General features: G+C 37.0%; 1 protein-coding gene across 3 annotated transcripts in view; it reads right to left on the bottom strand.

The window, feature by feature from the left end:
- PI4KA (phosphatidylinositol 4-kinase alpha) overlaps window positions 1-18,560 on the bottom strand; it is a 64,679-nt gene that overhangs the window by 40,848 nt on the left and 5,271 nt on the right. For 2 of the 3 annotated variants that reach the window (XR_012676486.1, XM_075167956.1), the window contains exons 5-19: window positions 18,062-18,134; window positions 17,470-17,729; window positions 16,716-16,782; window positions 14,559-14,707; window positions 13,980-14,045; window positions 12,848-12,944; window positions 12,263-12,454; window positions 11,385-11,485; window positions 10,523-10,652; window positions 9,340-9,472; window positions 8,575-8,670; window positions 7,663-7,846; window positions 7,068-7,171; window positions 5,908-6,076; window positions 2,119-2,169 (exon numbers count right to left, since the gene is read on the bottom strand). Coding sequence is in view for 2 of the 3 variants with exons in the window: in XM_075167956.1 (XP_075024057.1) it covers window positions 2,119-2,169; window positions 5,908-6,076; window positions 7,068-7,171; window positions 7,663-7,846; window positions 8,575-8,670; window positions 9,340-9,472; window positions 10,523-10,652; window positions 11,385-11,485; window positions 12,263-12,454; window positions 12,848-12,944; window positions 13,980-14,045; window positions 14,559-14,707; window positions 16,716-16,782; window positions 17,470-17,729; window positions 18,062-18,134 (1,872 nt within the window). In the remaining variant the exon portion in view is untranslated. The remainder of the gene's footprint in view (window positions 1-2,118; window positions 2,170-5,907; window positions 6,077-7,067; window positions 7,172-7,662; window positions 7,847-8,574; window positions 8,671-9,339; window positions 9,473-10,522; window positions 10,653-11,384; window positions 11,486-12,262; window positions 12,455-12,847; window positions 12,945-13,979; window positions 14,046-14,558; window positions 14,708-16,715; window positions 16,783-17,469; window positions 17,730-18,061; window positions 18,135-18,560) is intronic. The other variant, XM_075167957.1, reaches the window with a different exon arrangement.

The raw sequence follows: 18,560 nt of genomic DNA, 5'->3' as shown, positions 1-18,560 counted from the left end.
ATATTCATATTATAAATTTGCCTTATGTTAGCAAAAATACGCAAATTAAGCTATAAACCGACAGTTATTTTAAGGATTAGGAATTCTCTTAAAAAGGTGTTTTCCAATATTAAGTTTAACTTATTGATTTAATTTTGCTTTTATATACTACCATGTGCAATTTTGCATCTGCTACTGTTATTTGCTACACACACAAAGCTTTTTAACATGACAGCCAGTGAAATATCAGTATTTGATTATGAAGGATGATGAAGAGCTGATATCGAATAGGAAGCTCAGATGTTTCTCTCTATTCCTGTCACATAAGCCCACCATGTGGGGCACAATTTTCAGTATTGAAGGGTCACAACAGAAATCATTAACATTCATATACTCATTTTATTGTTTTATCTATATTAAAAAAGAAAAGCATATTCAAAAGATTCATGCCCTAGATTTAATTAGTTTATCAATGATTAAATGAGCTGGAGCATCTGAAACATGGGGTTTTTGAGACCTAAGTAACCGGAATTATTCAAGGGAAAGAGGTCAAGCAGAAAAGCAAATCAGCTACTGCTCAAAACTCATGATCTTCATACATTGTGCAAGAAAGTCAAATATTTGCTTCAACAATCATATTGTAACCATTAACTCTTGCTTCAGATTCTGGCACTATCTGACTCCATTTAAAGGTCACATTGGTTAAGAAAAATGCAGTTATCACTAGCTATTCAGGACAAATATATCATCAATAAAAATCTGAAACAGAAAAGTACTTCCATAACTTTTACATTAAGCCTCTAAGCACTAATCTTTTCTCAATATGCAAGGAATGATCCTGCTTTCACTCAAACCAGTTCTGGCATTACTGACATGAAAAATACTACCCACTAGAACACATCTCACAACACAACACTAGCTAGTTCATGCAAAAACTGAGCAGCTATTAAATAACAGCCATCCAAGACATTTATAAACACATTTCTGTAAAGCTAGGATCTGTCCCTTGTGACCGCTGGTGAATTCAGGAAGAGCTTATGTTGGAAACTGGTGGAAGAGACAGGGGAAGGAAAGGAGCAGTTCTTTGATCTTTAACCGGTGCTAATTTTAGGCTCTTCTCTTTGAAAAGCTTCAGTAAAGAGGTTTGTGAGGGCAGAGTATGAAATTAATGATTTTTTTCTGCTTGTTAATGGGTGTGCAGTATGAGCAAGTTACAAGTAGGCATGCCTACTGCAAGTATGTAATACATTTTCCCTTTTTGTCCCAATAGCTGTGCAGGAAAAGTTCCACAGAAGAATTCAACTTCAGGAGGGGAGAAAGTGACAGGATGCTTTTTGTCCTCCAGTAAGTTTAAGTTTGTCTATAGGTCTTTTAGACATGATGGTTTTTGTAAAAGCACAGCAGTTAGGCAACTACTCCTACAACTTGGATGTATCAAATTTTCTGTTGGAGATCTAGAACGGCTGCACACCAATTTTTGGCTGAATCAGTAGTTATACTTTGTTAAAAAAAAGGTTTTTCCCCCAGAAAAAATTGTCATCCAAGACCAAAAACAGATATACAAAATAAATGACTCTGGAATGGACATCAGTGTCCTTGCACATTTCCTAAAATGCTTTCAGCATGACAGCCAATTCTAATTTCAGAAGACACAGGACACTTCCTCCCCTTCCTCCCTTCTTTCTCAATGATTTTTTTGTTTTCCTTTTAAGAAGCAGAATTCACTGTGCTGCCAAACTAAGATTTATTTTTAACTCTGTTTCTATTAGCTTTTGTTTTTTCACTTTTCTCCTCAGGCCACAGATACGTGCTGTTTATTATAGCGCACGCCAAACACTATTCAAAGAAATATCCCCTGTGGTATTATTTAGCTCATGAATCTCTTGAATTCATGACTAGCAACAATCTAACCCTGAATCACAAAAGATTCATTATTTTAAGAGATATGTCATTATTAAACAAAAGTTTCCCCCCCTCTTAGAGCAAGAAATATTATTTTACAATACTATTATATTTCTCTTGGATGCTTACTTCTGCACTAGTTGTTAATCAAACCATTTGACCATGAAATAGCAGTGATATTTGACATATGTGAGAAAAATTATTTTGTTTGCAACAACTCAACCATTCGATACTCACCACAGCAATAACAGGAATAAGCACACCCAGATTCCCTGCGCTACTGGAGGCCTGGAAAAGAAAAAGGAAATTATCAAAACATCTACAAAAGCATTTCTAAAATACCTGCTACAAGGCATATTTCAAACATCAAACATTCCTACTGTCTACGCAAATGAAAACATATATTGCCAATTACAACTCTGTATCTTGCAAATAGATGTGCATGAGGTGGCCAAGAGAGCACCCCAGAAATCCACAGGACTGGGCACACCCTGGAGTCTTTCAACACAGCTTTTCAGGTGGCTCTCACAGACTATTGATGGGATTTTTTTTTCTCCCCTTCCAGCACAGGGTCTTCTGTATTTGGAAGTCGGATATTATGCCTTGAGCTAAAGGGGGGGAAATATTGATTGATACCACATCTACTCTGACATCCAACAACTGCAAGAAAAATGCTCACATTAAATGGGTGGCCACAGACAAGTGTCAAATGTTTACTAAAAGTCTCATTTTATTACCAAAATGAAGCCAAAAATAACAAGTCTGTAAGAAGACACCGTTTTCAAGAATTTATTTAAGCAGGGGGAGCAGCCTTTTCCATTGAAAAACAAGAAGAATAAGGAAAATACATATTTCCTTTGACTTATTAGGGCTTTTTTAATTGCACTCTATACAACAAGTGTGTTTGCTCTTGGCCAAATAGAGTGTTTAAGAACTGAAAACATTCACTGCATACAGCATGTTGTCTCTCACCTTTGATAATGGAAACAGTGATAGCACAGATACCATGCTCAGAGACATCTCCTCTCTAACGTCTTCCCCTACCTCCCATATCCCTCCACATTGGATTTGGGAGGGAGAGAACTGTCCAGCTTCCTCCTTACAAGAGAGAGACCAGGTACAGAGACCACTGGTCCCACAGGGAGGAGGCAAGGCAGACATGCTAACAGGGTACAGCTTTGCATGAAGTGGAATAAACCAAAAGGAAGGAATTAAAAAAAAAAAAGAAGGAAGAAAAGGAGAGAGAGAGAGAGAGAGAGAAACAAAGCCAAATAGTCCTCAGATGAAACAATAATGATACAACTCAATTAAAACACATTTTAGTTATCTTTACCACAATGTCCAAGATAAAGCAAAACAAAAGATGGACCCTTAAATATTTTTGAAGGGAATAAAAGAACAGCCCTCAAGTCATTCTAAGGGGTAGGAACAACTGCAAAAAGTCGCTTTTTTTTTTTTTTTGCTAGCATCAGGCCAGTCCACTGCACATGACAAACTGCTGCAGAGTCAGAGCAGAGATGCAAGCTGAGATAGCCAGAACCCAGCACATGACACCAACAGATAAAACTGTAGAAAACCCACTTTTCTACCATCATTTTTGTTACAAAAATGGAGTATTAGCCTCTTTATGATCATATATGGCACGGAGGATGAAGAAGTTGCAAGGAATTCCATCCCTGGGCATATTCAGGGGACATTCGTGTTAACTATAAACAATAGCAAAAAAAAAAAAAGTTATTTTTCTTCCTCTCACAGAAGCCACTTTTGCATGGTTGAAAAATCTGGTTTAAAACAGAACAAATTAGCCACTGAAGCATTTTCATGGTCAGCGAGCAAACTTAAGTCCATGAAAAGGCATGCTGAGAAGCAGAGGACACAGGCAAACTATCAAAGAAAAAAATTGCTTTTGTTTGGGAGTACAGTAGTCAGTGTTCCACCTACTTTATCTCTTCTTGAAAATGAAGCAACCCAGTCTTCAGAATACCTTTCATAAGTTTTACTCTACATTGAGTAAAGAGTGTTCTAGTGAAAACTGCTATCAGTATCTTCATAATAAAGAAACACTGCCTCCTAGCTCAAATCCATGTTAAATCAATCACATATTTTTCTGTTTGCAGGCAGCTTTAAGTCAGTGCAGCAGTTTGTCTCCCATAGTGATTCCAAAACTGAAACAGTGGAAAAAAATCCCTGAAAGGAGGAGGGTGGAACCTAATTTAGAAGTGTCATCTTAGAGCAATGTTTACAACCTGTTTTTCACCATTTCAGCTCACTTATCCGTGGTTAAAAGAATCTATGAAACCTGTGGAGAGAAATTTTCCACTATAGACTTCATGAAAAGCAGATTCTAGACATGTCCTAGTTCCCTTTTAAGAGAAGAGTTGGCATCCCTGATTAAATGCAGTCTATCTTCAAAGCAAACAGATTCATTTCAGAGGGATTCATCAAGAGAGTTCACCCATCCCATAAAAGGAAAGAAAGAACTTAGTACTATTAAAATGTAGCATGCACAGGAGCGGGAAAGAAGAGGTTAAAAAGAAAAAACCACGTTGTTCCTCTTAGTAATAGGAAAATGTGCCTATTTCAAAAGGAAGTGTTACCTATCTGCCATAAAAAGCAAGGAACAGCTCTCAAATCACATCTCCAAGAAAAGCTTAACTTTCCAGTATGAACACATTTGAATTATTAAGACATACAAGTGTATTTTTTGTTTATAGAATCCCTATCAAACACCGTGAGTTTTTACAAGTTATCCTAAGGAAGTGCATGAATGCCAAGAGGTTACAGCATCTGAACGCTAGGGAGGAACATAACTGGAAAAAGGCTCTGATTTTTGATGAGTAGGAAGCAGCCACATTTTGCTTTTCAAATGATAATATGTATCTCAAGAGCAAAAGTCAAGGTTAACAGCCTGTTTATGAGTATATTTTAGAGCAAAGATGAGAGGAAGGTAGTGTGGGAAAGGCTGAAATTTTTGTTTGCTTCTTCAACAGAATAGGCACATAGAGTACTCTGGATACTTTACTGAAATGGGAAGAAAAGCTGGTAAGAAGCGAGGTGAAAAAGTCACCACACAAGAAAAAAAGCAGAGAATTCTGAGTGAATAAAATAACTGCAAATAAACCGCTCCTGCAGAAACTTAGTCAGCATTTAAAGACGTTCCTCTTCCAGACCTTCTCATAGACTTTTAAAGGCCAATATGTATTAAACTTTACAAATCACAATTGAAAATTGCACTTAAAAAGAATTCTATTTTAAAGCAAAACCACACAAATTTACTCTTCTGCAAAGTATTCCTACCATAAAAATTACTCTAAGAGGCAAGTCTCCTCTTTCTTAGACATGCTTTTTGAATAAACTTGCTCTCTAAATAAAGCACCCCTAAAAATCAGCAGATTTTTATTAAATCTGTAATTTTCACTTCACTGCACTGTTCCCGTTATAAGCCTAGACAGATAGGCCTGCATCAGCTTGGATCTTGGAAAAATCAAGAGGCACCCACTCATAACAGCAACTCAGGATTAATCAGGATAACATAAGCTGACTATTTCAAGCTGGAGGTTGGACTATATAACCTCCTGAGGTCCCCTCCAACCTGAGTTTTCCTATGACCCTATGATACTACTAAATTAGAATTAGAATTCTATCACATCTAAAGACACTTTAAGAATTAGTAAGAGGAGTTCAATAGTCAGCGTTCTGTATTTCTCTTTGCAGCTCTGCCTCTAACAGCTCAACACTCCAGACAGTTTACTCAGCCTCACACAAAATCAGGCTCAGCTGAACAATAGGTATACTACTGCTTCATCTCAGATACTATACACAGATTCATGAGGTGTTTGAAAGGCATTCTAGATCTGCACCCATATTCCACGATCAGAACATTCTTAGGCTTAAGGAAGTGTGATTTTTTTCTGTGTGTGTTAAGGGTGTGAGTTTGGTTCAAAAAACAGACAGAAGACTATATTTAGTAGTGCCATCCACATAAATGCACAGCTGCATACAATTAACAAACAGTGAATATCGTACCTTCAGCGCCGGTCCTTTCTCACTTGCTCTCTCACTAGCTCTCTTTCCTTCTAGCCCAAGCTGAACAAACAGTTCTAGCAAGTTCATCAGTAGTTCATCCACAAGGTGTTCTCCTTGAATGTTAGCAGCGATGTTAGCTAGGGCATTAATGACTGCTAAGGAACAGTGTCTGTGAAGAAAGAACAGTTATGAACAAGCAATTCCTCAAAGTTTTACATGTTCAGTGCTTTCTTCATAATGCTGATAGTAACTCTTGTAATAAGGCTGCTGACATTTTTTCACTCCGAGTTTTTTTGGGGGGTGTTATTTTTTGTTTTTATGAATAGTGGCACATCACTTCACTGATAATTGAAATGCAATCAATATTTAAGTGAAAAACTATTTGTAAACTTTGCCTCTGGAGGACATTTAATTTCTGATGCTATCATGGTCAAAAGGAAATTTCTTTCCTTTAGCAGATATGGCTACAGACAAGAAGCAGCAAAGGGCTGTGCTTCTGGCTTGGGAAAGCTCTTGAGCAGAATCAGAACTAGTATCAGTTGTTAAAGCTGAGATAGCATTGGGTCAGACAGTACGTTAAAACATATTGACAGGAATAGTCCTCTCAGTTACTCACATACTACATTAAAAGATTTCCAGCCTACCCCAACTATCAACGAAGTCAGTGATAATCTTTAATTATAACAGGGACTAAAATGCATTCTTACATACTAAGAATTAAATTGTTAATGGTTTGCATTTAAACCCTAACAAGTACTGGGGCCACATTTAAAAAAACCCAAACCACACACACACACACAAAAACCCAATGGAACTTCATTAGCTTTTCTAGGCTAAGAGATTAATTACTCTAGTTCAAATAACGTTAAGTCATCAATGTCAATTACCATTTACTAACATTAACTCCTTATGGGGAGAGGAGGGGGGCAGAGGGGGGGAATCAGTACTACCTGTAGTGAAAAACATTTTTAGGAATCCCTACAGTACGAAGTGCTACTATTTTTAATCTAATATATTACTTTTGAACATTAAAGAAAAAAAACCAGGACTATTTATAACCTCGTTCTAAAACTTATACTGGGAAAAAGTGAAAATCCCTGGTGTAGCATAAAGGGTATTCAATATCGTATGCATACATTTAACGGACACAACTGTATTACCTGTATCCGTGATCCTTATAATCTTTTGTGGCTGAATAAACAACTGAGCTTGCTTTAACACTGATTTGCTGAAACAGATTCCACACCTCCTGGTAAATATATTGCTGTAAAAAAACACAAACAAATCACTAAGTAGAGAATACAATCTCTCTAAAGAACAACCGTGTAAAATACACTAAGTATTATGAAGTTCTTCAGATAGGTATCTAGTCATAGCCTGAGCAACAGCTGCAGCTTCCACAAAGCACACACTGGAAGTGCTTTCATTAGTGTTTTTAATTGCTCAAATTTTACAAAAATTATTAAGTTGTAACTTTTGAAAACACGGAGTTTTTTAAACATTGGGGTTTATTTTTAAAAATTTTATTATTTCCTATGGGGACTAATCTTCTTTACAGGAACAGCATTTTACACATTATTAATTAGCTTTTGTTTTCTGATGTCAGAGACATGAGGATTGTACAAGCCCATACCTGTGGTGAAGAAAAGAAAAACCTTAAAAAACTTCTGCAAATGCAGTTTCTAAAATACATTTCCTTTTAACTAAAGGAAAGGGATCATGAACTGGGACTCTCTCGGCCCGTTCGTTCCTTACATTTCCAGTGATGACCAAGCAGCCCAGCTGATCAATGATGAGTACATCAAGATGAGAAGGTGGCTGGCAAAATTTCTGCTGTAAGATCTGTAGGATGGGTTCCATCATTTTTGGGGTGTCCCTCAGTGCCACTGCAATGTGCCCTAGAGCACGAATTGTGTGGTCAGGAATCAAATGAGCTTCCCTGTTATAAAAACAAACAAAAAAACCCAAAACCATACATGTAACTGTTCAACAGTTATCAAGACCTCCAAGCATGGTTACATTTCATGTAAGAAATAGCTCATATAGTAAATTTAAACATCACTAACAGCTTTAATATTGCCACATAGCCATCTACTCCCAAGATTAACATTGGAGATATACTTGCACAAGTTGGTTTTCAAAATTAAAAAAAAAAAGAAAAAAAAATCCCCCCCAAACACACTGTCCAAGAAACCCATGAACAAACCGTTCTAGAAACAACAGTGAAAAGAGGTAAAAGTCATCTGCAAAACATTATGACATGACAGTCGGACCAGCTACTATAGGACCTCCCCCTGGAGGTTTCATGGTTGGCGACTCTCTTGAAAGTGAAGCAAGTCAAATGCCACAAATGACAAGCTGTGTCAAGCCATAAAAGATAGCTGAAGCTTGAAGGATATTGCAGAGAGAGTATCACTCAATCTAGGACTCAAAATTGTCTAATACTCACCAAAGATTTGCTGATTCAACCAGATAAAAATGAATCCATACCTCTCAGTATGAAAACAAGGGCTCAGCTCTGCAAAGATCTGCATGGGAAGATCCTGACCCCACATAGAAGCTCACTATCTCAGAAACAATTAATTCTAAAACAATGCTGCCTGTATTTATATCTTAGAATAAGCTTCAGGTTCACTGAGTGAAGGAAGAATTGGTTTGATGACTTACTTATCACTCTCTTGAGAGATGTACAGACGGTTAGATAAACTGGCAAGAAAGGCCTCAACAATCACTGAATCTATAGTCAAGCCAGCTTTCAAGCATCTGGAATAACAATGAACAGACAACTTGTTAGAACAACCAGAGGAAAAAAAAAAAAAAGCATTCATTAAACATTTCACTTTTTACTACTGAAATGCACACCAGGTATAAGGGAAAAAAGTTTATACTGAAGTTGATTGCCTAGGAACACTGCAGATGTATTTTAAAAAATGAGCGGAGTTTCTACTGCTGCTTTCTCCAGCAACAATAAAGATGGGGATATGCAATAAGGTAAGTTCAGAATCCACTGCCTTAGAAACTTTAATCCCTTGTCTCTAGTCACTAACTATTCGTCTTTCCTCCAGGTCTCTGTAGTTGTCTAGAAGGGAGGAATAATCATTACACTGCCCACATTTGAGTGCCTAACAATCCTTCTGTTACAGGAGGCTCGCTCAAGATGATAATCTAAGCAGAAAACAAAAACCCCACTGAGTATCAAAATGGTGACTAGCATGAATTACATATGTGGGAAGCAAATCGATGAGATTGAATTAATATTTTACAATTAGGACATAAACAGAATCAACAGATGTCTGAAGGAAAATGAAGTCATGATTAAAAAAGGCAAAAAGCCTTTATAGCAGCACAGCGCAGCACCTTCTGAACATCGCAATACTTTTCTGCTAGGGAAATAGAACACATGTTCCAACATGGTGCACGTCTCCCTCTTACCTGCAGATGTTGTCTATGGCAATGTCACGCAGCTGCTCATACATGGATGGTTGACTTTTCTTGCCAGGCATTACGTTTAGAGTGGACTCTGAATGCTCGTTGGTTACACTGATCTTGATGTCATTACCACCTACTAAGAACACAGAGTATGGAAATCAACACCATTTGAAATACCTTTTTTCCCCGAGATGAGAGCACACAGGCAAGAGCAGTATCTGGTAAGTAAGTGCAAAACAGCTTACTTTACAGGTCAGAGAGTTGAGCTGAAGAACTTTGGAAGTACATATGTTGTCACTAGCTACGCAAGATATTACTGTATTTAACTATGCCTAAATAATTATTCCTAAATTTAGTCACCTTCCGTTCTCTTTTTACCTGTTCTGCTTTAGCATTTTTCATTAGTGATTTAAATTGAGCATTTTCTTCTTGGAAATCATAACTTGATATGACAATTTCAAAACAACAACAAAAAACATGCCAAACGCCATCAAGATGGTCATGGGGCTGGAGAACAGGACCTGTATGGAGAGTCTGAGGAACATGGCCTTGTTCAGCCCGGAAGAGGCGGCTTTGGACAGACCTAACGGCTGCCTTCCAAATGTAAAGTAGGTTACCAACACGACAGAAGTAGGCTTCGTGGGAGAACGAGACACAACAGACAACTTGAAATAAGGGAGGTTCCAACAGTATATGTGATTTTTCCCCCTCCCCCCACTATGAGGATAATTACGCACTGCCTCAGGTTGTAGAATCGCTGTCCTTGGAGGGTTTTGAAGGCCCATGTGGACAAAGCCCTAAGCAAACTGCTCTGAATTGAGTGCAGGAGGTTGACACATATAATACCACCTTCAATACTGCAGTATCACACTACAGTGGATGATCTCACTCAGGACAAAAGTGCTTCAGATAAGACTATCTTGGTTTCAGCAGAAGAGACACAGCAATATGGCTGCTAGGATAAAATGTAGTTCTATATATGCTGCTTGCCCTTAGATACACTTCTACCAGAATTTGATTTGCATTCCTCCTCTCCACCTCCAAAAAAAAAAAAAAAAATCCCAAATGCGTCTCCATTTCCCCCTACAGCTATATCACCACAAAATATCCAAAAGCATCAAAAAGCCACGTAAGTTGGAAAACAATGACTAGCATATCCTTTGGAACATGGCCTTTTTTCCTTTACCTGTATGATACTGGCTGTGATACTTGTAAAGTTTCACAAGCACTGGGGAAGGTATCACAAGAAAGTCTCTCAAGGATGGATTGACAGAATGAACCACAACAGGAAACCTCTCACACAAACGACCTAGACCCTAAAAAAGAAAGAAAAAAAAAAAAGGAACATAGCTTTAGAATATAACAGCACAATTTTTATTTCAACTGTAAGCTTGCAACTTCAGCTCAATACAAAAAACCCCAAACCAAAACAAAGCATACATAGTTCTGAGGGATTCAACTTTTAGCAGAAGATTTAGACATTTCAAGCCTCTAATTCTTTCAGGTTATCCTAGAGTGTGTCATGCCAGTCAAGCCTTGCTGCTCTCTTCCTGGGTGATTTCACAAGAGTTACATGAATTGAACTGCACTCTCTGAAAATAAAGTTACTGGACAAGTTCCAACATTTAGAGAATTGTGATAATTTACTATTTACTATGTGGTAGAAAACACCACATTTGTAAGACTATGAAAAGTGCCCAATAGGAAGACATAAAAATTAGAATAACCAACTCTTAGTCTTAAAACTCAGTGATCAGTATTTTAATTGTTTATGTAATGGACTAAGAAGCTAAATATTTCAGAAAAGAAATACTGGTTAAAAAAACCTCATTAATATTATTCTTCAAGAAGTAGTTGAGCTAAGAAAATTTTGAGAGCATTACTCTGCTGCAGTTCTAGCTTCCACACCAACCTCTAAAATCCAAACACAGAACACATTGATGGAAAGTAATACAAACAGCAGATAAAAAGTGTCATTCTAGCAACCTGTAAGACTCCCCAAACTCTCATTCACTGATATAGTAATGTCAAATACTGCAAAGACGGACCTGCAAACAGCAAATTAGCAGTGGCAAGTGAGCAATGATGACTTTGCTTGAGGTTTTCGACTGCAGCTTCTCTGATAACTTGATGCAGAGGTTTTCTGCACCTTAAACAAAAAATCCAATAGAAAAATTTGTTTATCAGATTTGTTATTAGGCCACACACAAGGCAATACTACTGGAATTTTTAAAACAACGCAGAAAATGTATCAGCTTCACTCTCCTCATACTACAATTCATCAAAGAGATTTAGTGCTGCTTCTGGGAAAACAGTTTTGGAAACTTAGTATCTTCACCAAACAGCGCTGTCAAACACTGTGATTGAAAGAATGACAGTACTTAAAGGTTGATTTTGAGCGTACTTCACATTTGACAGAAATTAAGTATTGCAAGCTCTAAAGGAAAAAATCCTTCGCATATTCAGAAGATGTGCAAGAATTATACAACAAGAAAAAAAACTGAGAAAAAGTGAGAAAGAGCTTCCCAGTCCTGTTAGCAATGGAGAAAAAACATTTTCTTTAAAAAGAATGACTGAGAAACATTTAAGACACTAAGAGCAATAATGAAAAACATAAAATAAACCAGATAATAAGCAGCTGCATGTAATGCAGCAATTATACCATCTCCTGTAGATAAGCCAATAGGATGTTTCTGTTTCCATTTCTATGAAGAGATGTCTAACTACCTAGCCAACTACTCTGACAACTTTTTGATGGAAGTTTTACTCTTGTATTCTAATAGCAAAAAGTATTCCACTGAAATTTATTTTCTATTTCTGTGAGCATTTATACTTATAAACTTTATACTTAACTTAAATATATATATTTTATACTTAACTTAAAAAAAAGAGGCAGCCATTCCAGAGACTGAAGAGCATTTTTTACCTTGCTCATCTTTCACAGCCCACACCATGAGATCCACACAGGCAGCATTAGCCTGACAACGCAGTTTTAAAGGACTCAGTTCATTGTGCAGTCGATCCACATCATGAAGGATTTTCTGAAGTTCTGATTGACTGCTGTTGAATTGCTCTAGCACAAAATCGTGGATTTCCTTCACAAATGAGTTGGGAAGGTCTAAAGAAATAAAAGGAAATAGCATTATACTAGGGGGATGTGAGTCAGTGTATCAGAATGACAGCATATATAAAATCCATTGCTATGTTATAAATTAAATGATTTCATAAAGTTTATTCCCTACCTAAAAGATAAATTGCATAGCAAAGTCCACCAGTAAGCAGACAATTGAAATGCCATCTGTTAATCCTTCTAGCGGTGCTCAAAATATTTTTTTTCCTATTTCTATAGCACCTTTTTTATATAAAAACATTTCAAAATGCAAATTTTAAAGCATACGTGGAGTTCCCAGGAAATGCAAACCCCTATGTTCAAGCACTCAATACAATGCAGACAACACTTTGGATCCTAAACATAATGAAGGATAAATTAAAAAAAATACAAATACTATACCTTTCATATAGTATAATGTGTCTCTCAGCATTTTAAACTGAGCAAGATAAAGAGGGTCACTGAATGCTTTGTAATAGAGATCTGTATTAGCACCCGTCTGAAAGAGAAAAAAAGCAACCTGCTAGATTCAAAAGTAAGTATTTTCCATTGTATGGATAAATAAATCTTCTTGTTCCAGTCACATGATTGTTTTCCTCCACAACATAAACAAGCATTTAAAACAGGTACCAGAAGTAACCTCACAGCTTCCCTCCGCACTTTTATCAAAAGAAAAAGTACAGCCATTCAGTGCATTAAATAAGATTCAGTCACTCTTTCAATTTGAAGAGCACGAATATGTTCTCTCTAACAGTGTTAAAATAAAAAAATAAAAGGAGGATTCAAACATATAATTTTACTGAGACAGCAAAAAGAAAAACTGAAGCTGTCTCCACTGAGGCCCACATTTCAAATACGGCAGCACTCGAAGGAAGGCTGGGGAGAACAGCAAAGTCATTTTCCCACACAACTGAACGCATACTCTTTTCAACACAGCTTTACGCCCCCGAGGAGATGAGGTTGACTCCATAAAACGTGGCGGAGGCTGTTACAGAACCGCACCCAGGGAAGGAGAGAACAAGGACTCACAGACCTACGGAAACAAGTACGCCACCTCTGAAAGTAAAGGTCCACAAAGTGTAACACTATTAAACTGGTAGAAATGACACCTCAAAGGGCAGCAGTGATTTTCAAACCAGAAAAAGAAAACGACGAACACATTTTATCTACATGAAAAAAGACAATGCTACTGTAATATGCAATAAAGACCTTAGTCTACAGTAAACCAGTTCTGGGCAACCAATGCTGTAATTCAGAAGGATAACAGAGCTAAAGTAAGAAAATGGTTCATTTTTTAAGAGAATAACTATTTCCTTCTATGTTAGTGAAAAACATTTCCCCTTCACCCTCCCATTTTTACACAGTCCAAGGCTAGATTTAGACCACTGAAAGAACTGTTCATACGGGAAATTAGTATCGTTTTGCAAAGAGAAGGCATACCTTATATAGGTAAAAGGCTTATTTTCCAAGTATTAATTATTAAGACAAAAAAATAAAGTATTCAAGTCATTAGAAAAGGAATTTAAAAACATACCTCTGCAACTTCAGCTACAACTGCATCTAACGTCTTTAGCAGAGAATCCTCAACGATCTGTTTTACCTATGGAGGGAAAAAAAAAAAATTGAAGAAGGATGTTCCCTGTTCATGACTCTAGATAGGAAGACAATGCAATTTTGCCCATGCACAGAAAACACAAGTTACTTGACTGCAAAGTGTCAGATGAAATTAGTTTCTGTCACTTGTGTGAATTCCCAGCAACTAAACCCTTCTAGAAAAGGGTCTCATTCTCACAGCAAAACCCAATCTTCTATTTCAGCAACAAGCAGTATGTAAGTTACCTCAACTCATGTGGTCTGCAAGACTCGAACAGGAAGAAGTGGACATAAACTTATTTGATTTTCCCAATTCTTCATGGTTCATATGAGAGCTTTTTAGGAATACTACTGAAGCATGATGTTAAATGCCATAAAAATAACGTTACACAAAGCTCGAGAGACAAACACCGTCTTTTTATTTGCAATTCTAAAAGCTTAAGCTTAAACTGCATCTTTTTCTAGCACGAATATCTAGAATGCAATCTCACTGCAGCCTTCAGAAGAACCCATCACATACCATGTTCAACAGCTGACGGAGCGTTTCCAGTGGGATGTAAAACTCTTTATTGTTAATGCCATTGAAGAGAGGAGAAACTGAAAAGCTGGAGCTGATTGTAGAGAAGTAATAATCAGGATCCAGTGCGCTTCCATCAGGGAGATAGGAACCTGATCAGAAAAAATAATAGAAATAAGGAGAGAGAGAATATATAAACTTTTTTTAATGGTAATATTTAGTCACTACTAAAGAGTTATTTCCAACACAGGTAGAGTCTTTAACTTGCAAGCTATCAAGAGGCGCATTTCAGCAAATCTACTGGTAAATCAAGACAGAAAACTATCACGAGAAAAATACATTTGTTTATTAGAAGTTTACAATTACAATGGAAAAATTCACTTCAATGACTTGTGTCCATGTCAGAGACACTGCTGACAAGAAGTCTTCCGATACTACTGATGTACATTTACCCGAAAACATTTGTAAATGCCATTTTGTTCAAAAGCATCGAGGTGCAAAGAACAGGTTAAGTCAAAACTATCTTGCAAGGTTTTCCCCTGTATTAGATCAAATGAACTCCTGGCACAGCTTTCATCTTAAAATTCCACCAATTCACTACTGCAATTTGAAAGCAAAGAGAAATCAAATTATTTTTCCGATCCAAGTACTCTATTAAGCAAACAACTTGCTAAGTATACTGCTTTTGGCACTGTTTCCGCTTTAGAAATTACATCTCTGCCTTTTTAAAGTACTCAGCTGCCTGTGCTAAAGTAATGTTCCTGTGATTAATAGGCTTTCAAGCAACACTATTTATTGACAATATAAAAAAAAATGTTTTCAGTCCTTTTTTCTAAACCGTTAGCCTTGGCCAGAATAAAACCAAGGTCATTACTCATCTTCTTCAGAAAGTAAGACTATCACAAACTATATTATCAATATTAATACAAGGGCTGCCTATATCTGAAATATCTGGTAGAAGTTAGTATTGAAAATAAAATCCTGATTAGAATAATCATAACTCTACTAGAGACACAATTAAAATGATTCTGAAATTTTTACAAAGTTGTCCACTATCCACCTATAGTTTTAATTAAGATTATTTTTGTTCTACTACTATAGTCTCTCTCTAACCTGCAGTGTGTTTTTTTTTTTTTTGTAAATTCAAAACATGAAGACCATAAAATTGAAGAAGTATACGTTGTTCCAACAGGGTAGACAGAAAACAAACGGGTCTCCTCCTACTTGGCAATTTAAAAATGATATTTGAATTACCCTGCAATCCCATGATATGATTGAGGAAGACAGATGCCTCTACAAATAGTAACATGAAGGAAAAAGAAAAGTAATGTGGAAGAAATTAATTTAAGCCAGGGCTCGAGAGAGGAGAATGACCCAGAAACAGAGAATGCCCAAACTGTTAAAAACCTCAAAGGCCCAGACAAAACCAGAGACACCAAAATGCCTCAGATGCAGAGCTAGTCCTCCACTTGATTCATGAAAGACAGTTTATTTTTACGCCCTGCTTTGACACAGAACTCACAGCTAGAGCTCTACCAAAACTCAGTGGTTAAGAGTTTGTATATTAATTCATGAAAATTTTTCACGTTTCTGCCTTTTGTGATACATTAATTAATACACATTAGGGAGCACTCACATTAGTGAGCAAGTCTCCTTTATTATTTCTCACTTCAGCAAATTACTAAGTCTTACACAATGACCTATATCACATTTACTTCAAATGGGGCAGTTGTTTTAGATTTACACAATGTGCCACAAAGGTCTCAAAATTCCAGACCCTAGTCCAACCATTTAATTGTATAGCGAGGCACAATATTAACACTTGTTTCTCAAAGTTACTCAGCCTAATCTCCTGAAATATTTTTGGCCTAGTTGAATTAAGCTCTTCAGTACTAGGCACAGCCTAGCAGTAAGGAAATCAGGTCTCTCTCGGAAGCCTGCCAGAAACAATTGAGTCTGGAAACCACTGGTGTTAGTAATAACTTCCTACTGTCTTTATACCCCAAATTTTTTCAGAATCCCAGCAGGCATGTGGCCAGAGAATTACTGTAAGAATTCTAGAGGGCAGAGAAAGGGGTCAACATGATTTTGGTTTTCAATTTTCTATAAATAGCAACAAAATCCCCAAATCACACACTGTTCCTCTGCAAAATAATTTACCTTCAAAGTAATGAATTGCAGATCCTCCAGGAGAGCTGGGAGGGGGAATTCCACGTTCAGGACTAACCTGAAACGTCACACACATGCCATAATTTAAAAACTATTTATAAAACATTGAAAAATCTTCGAGAGAATGGTTCATACACTTTATAACGAAACACAGCTTCAAGCAAAACTAACAGGAACTACGTATTGCCAGGCTCAATTCCAACCAAAAATGGGAAGTCAAAAAAAGCTAGTTCAATGCTTTTGGACTAAAGGGAAGAGATCAGAATGATGACTCCTGTACTGTATGAAACTATGCTAGTAACAATCTGTGGTTTCAAAACCAGCATCTGAATCCATTCCTCCCCTAAGACAATGAACATCCACACCTCCTGGTGAAACCAGTGAGAGCTCATGTATCCTCAGCACTTCTGAAAACTTTAGCCATTAAGTGCCAGCTTCCCAAATTCGCAGATATACATTACCATGCTTTTTCATTAGAATAACACAAGGAATAGGATTTGCCAATTGTTCCATGTGAAGACTTATTAGTAGAGTTGTTAGTTTAACTGTCACTGATGATTCTGTAGCTCAGAAACTACAAAATTATTTTGAAATTCAGTTGCAGAACCAAAATAAAGGTCTCTGTATCTGGTCGAATAATGTGTTAAGAGACTGTGTGCATATCCAAGCTTAATGCGATCTTAACTCCACCAAAACCACGAAATCATCTAAGCACTGACTCCAACACAGAGCAAGTCATACAAACCTGTGAGATGCTAGATACGCTGCTAGCCTTTCTCTTCAGTGTTCCTTCTTGGCAAACAGTGAGTAGAGAACTGGGAAGAATTGATCTGAAATCATTAAAGGATCGCCGGCGAATTCCTTCAAGCTCTTCTGGAACTCTCAGGGAATGCGGGGGAATTTTTGGAAAAAGCTTTGAAAGGAGAGCCTCCTCTGAATTGCTGTAGCGACCAAAGGCTCGAGAAATTCCTATCAGGCAGGGCACTGCATACTTGCATAAATATTCTGGAAAAGAAACACACATATAACAGTATATTAACAGTTAGTTAGAACTTCCTCTTCACGGTTTTGCTACCACTTCACTAACATGTTCCAGCCTAATGTGCTTTGCAAAGACTTATTTGTGCAAGTAGAGGAAAAACCATGAAGGTATCACAAATTAATACACTTCTCTTGCTTCCGTATTTACCAGTCTGCAACAAACAGAGCTAAGAGAAGTCGGAAGAAAAAGCTTCTCACTTTTCAGGAGTGATCCTGATAATTAGAAAACACAAGAGAAGTTCAGAGGACAGGAGTTACAAGTATAGCAACAATATAAAGAGTTATTTTAGTAGTACCTTTATCATGCATTTGCGGGGTCTGGCACATTCCCAACAGGAACTGCATTACTTGTAGAATTGCATCCAAAATCTAAAGTAATCAAGACAGACATTAAAAAAATACCTTTTGGTAAAGAGATCTTATTATCTTATATTAGATCACTACAACACAAATGAAACTTGCAAATAGCAAGCAAACTACAACTTGCAAATTATCGTAAGCACCTCTGTTTTACCTCTGTAAACAAGATTTTTTTAATGCTATGTGAATGAAAAAGTATATTGCCCTCACTCAGCTTACAGCTTCTTTTGTAAAGTCTGCAGTTAGCTGGTATGTACTAGCAGAATAAAACTGCAGCAGTCCTAATTTCAGTATCAACACCCGAATTCTAAAACTCTGGGCTCAGTGAGTGACAAGCCTTTGACACCTGGAAGTAACAGCAGACTTATGAATATCTTCTAAGTACCTGACTATTAATTAACACAAGCAAAATAATGCACCAGTACACGTTAAAGC

This window comes from Calonectris borealis, chromosome 18, assembly GCF_964195595.1.
Source record: "Calonectris borealis chromosome 18, bCalBor7.hap1.2, whole genome shotgun sequence".
In the NCBI taxonomy this organism is placed as follows: domain Eukaryota; kingdom Metazoa; phylum Chordata; class Aves; order Procellariiformes; family Procellariidae; genus Calonectris; species Calonectris borealis.
Note: the sequence above shows the minus strand (reverse complement) of the source record. Positions and strands in the feature narration are given on the sequence as shown.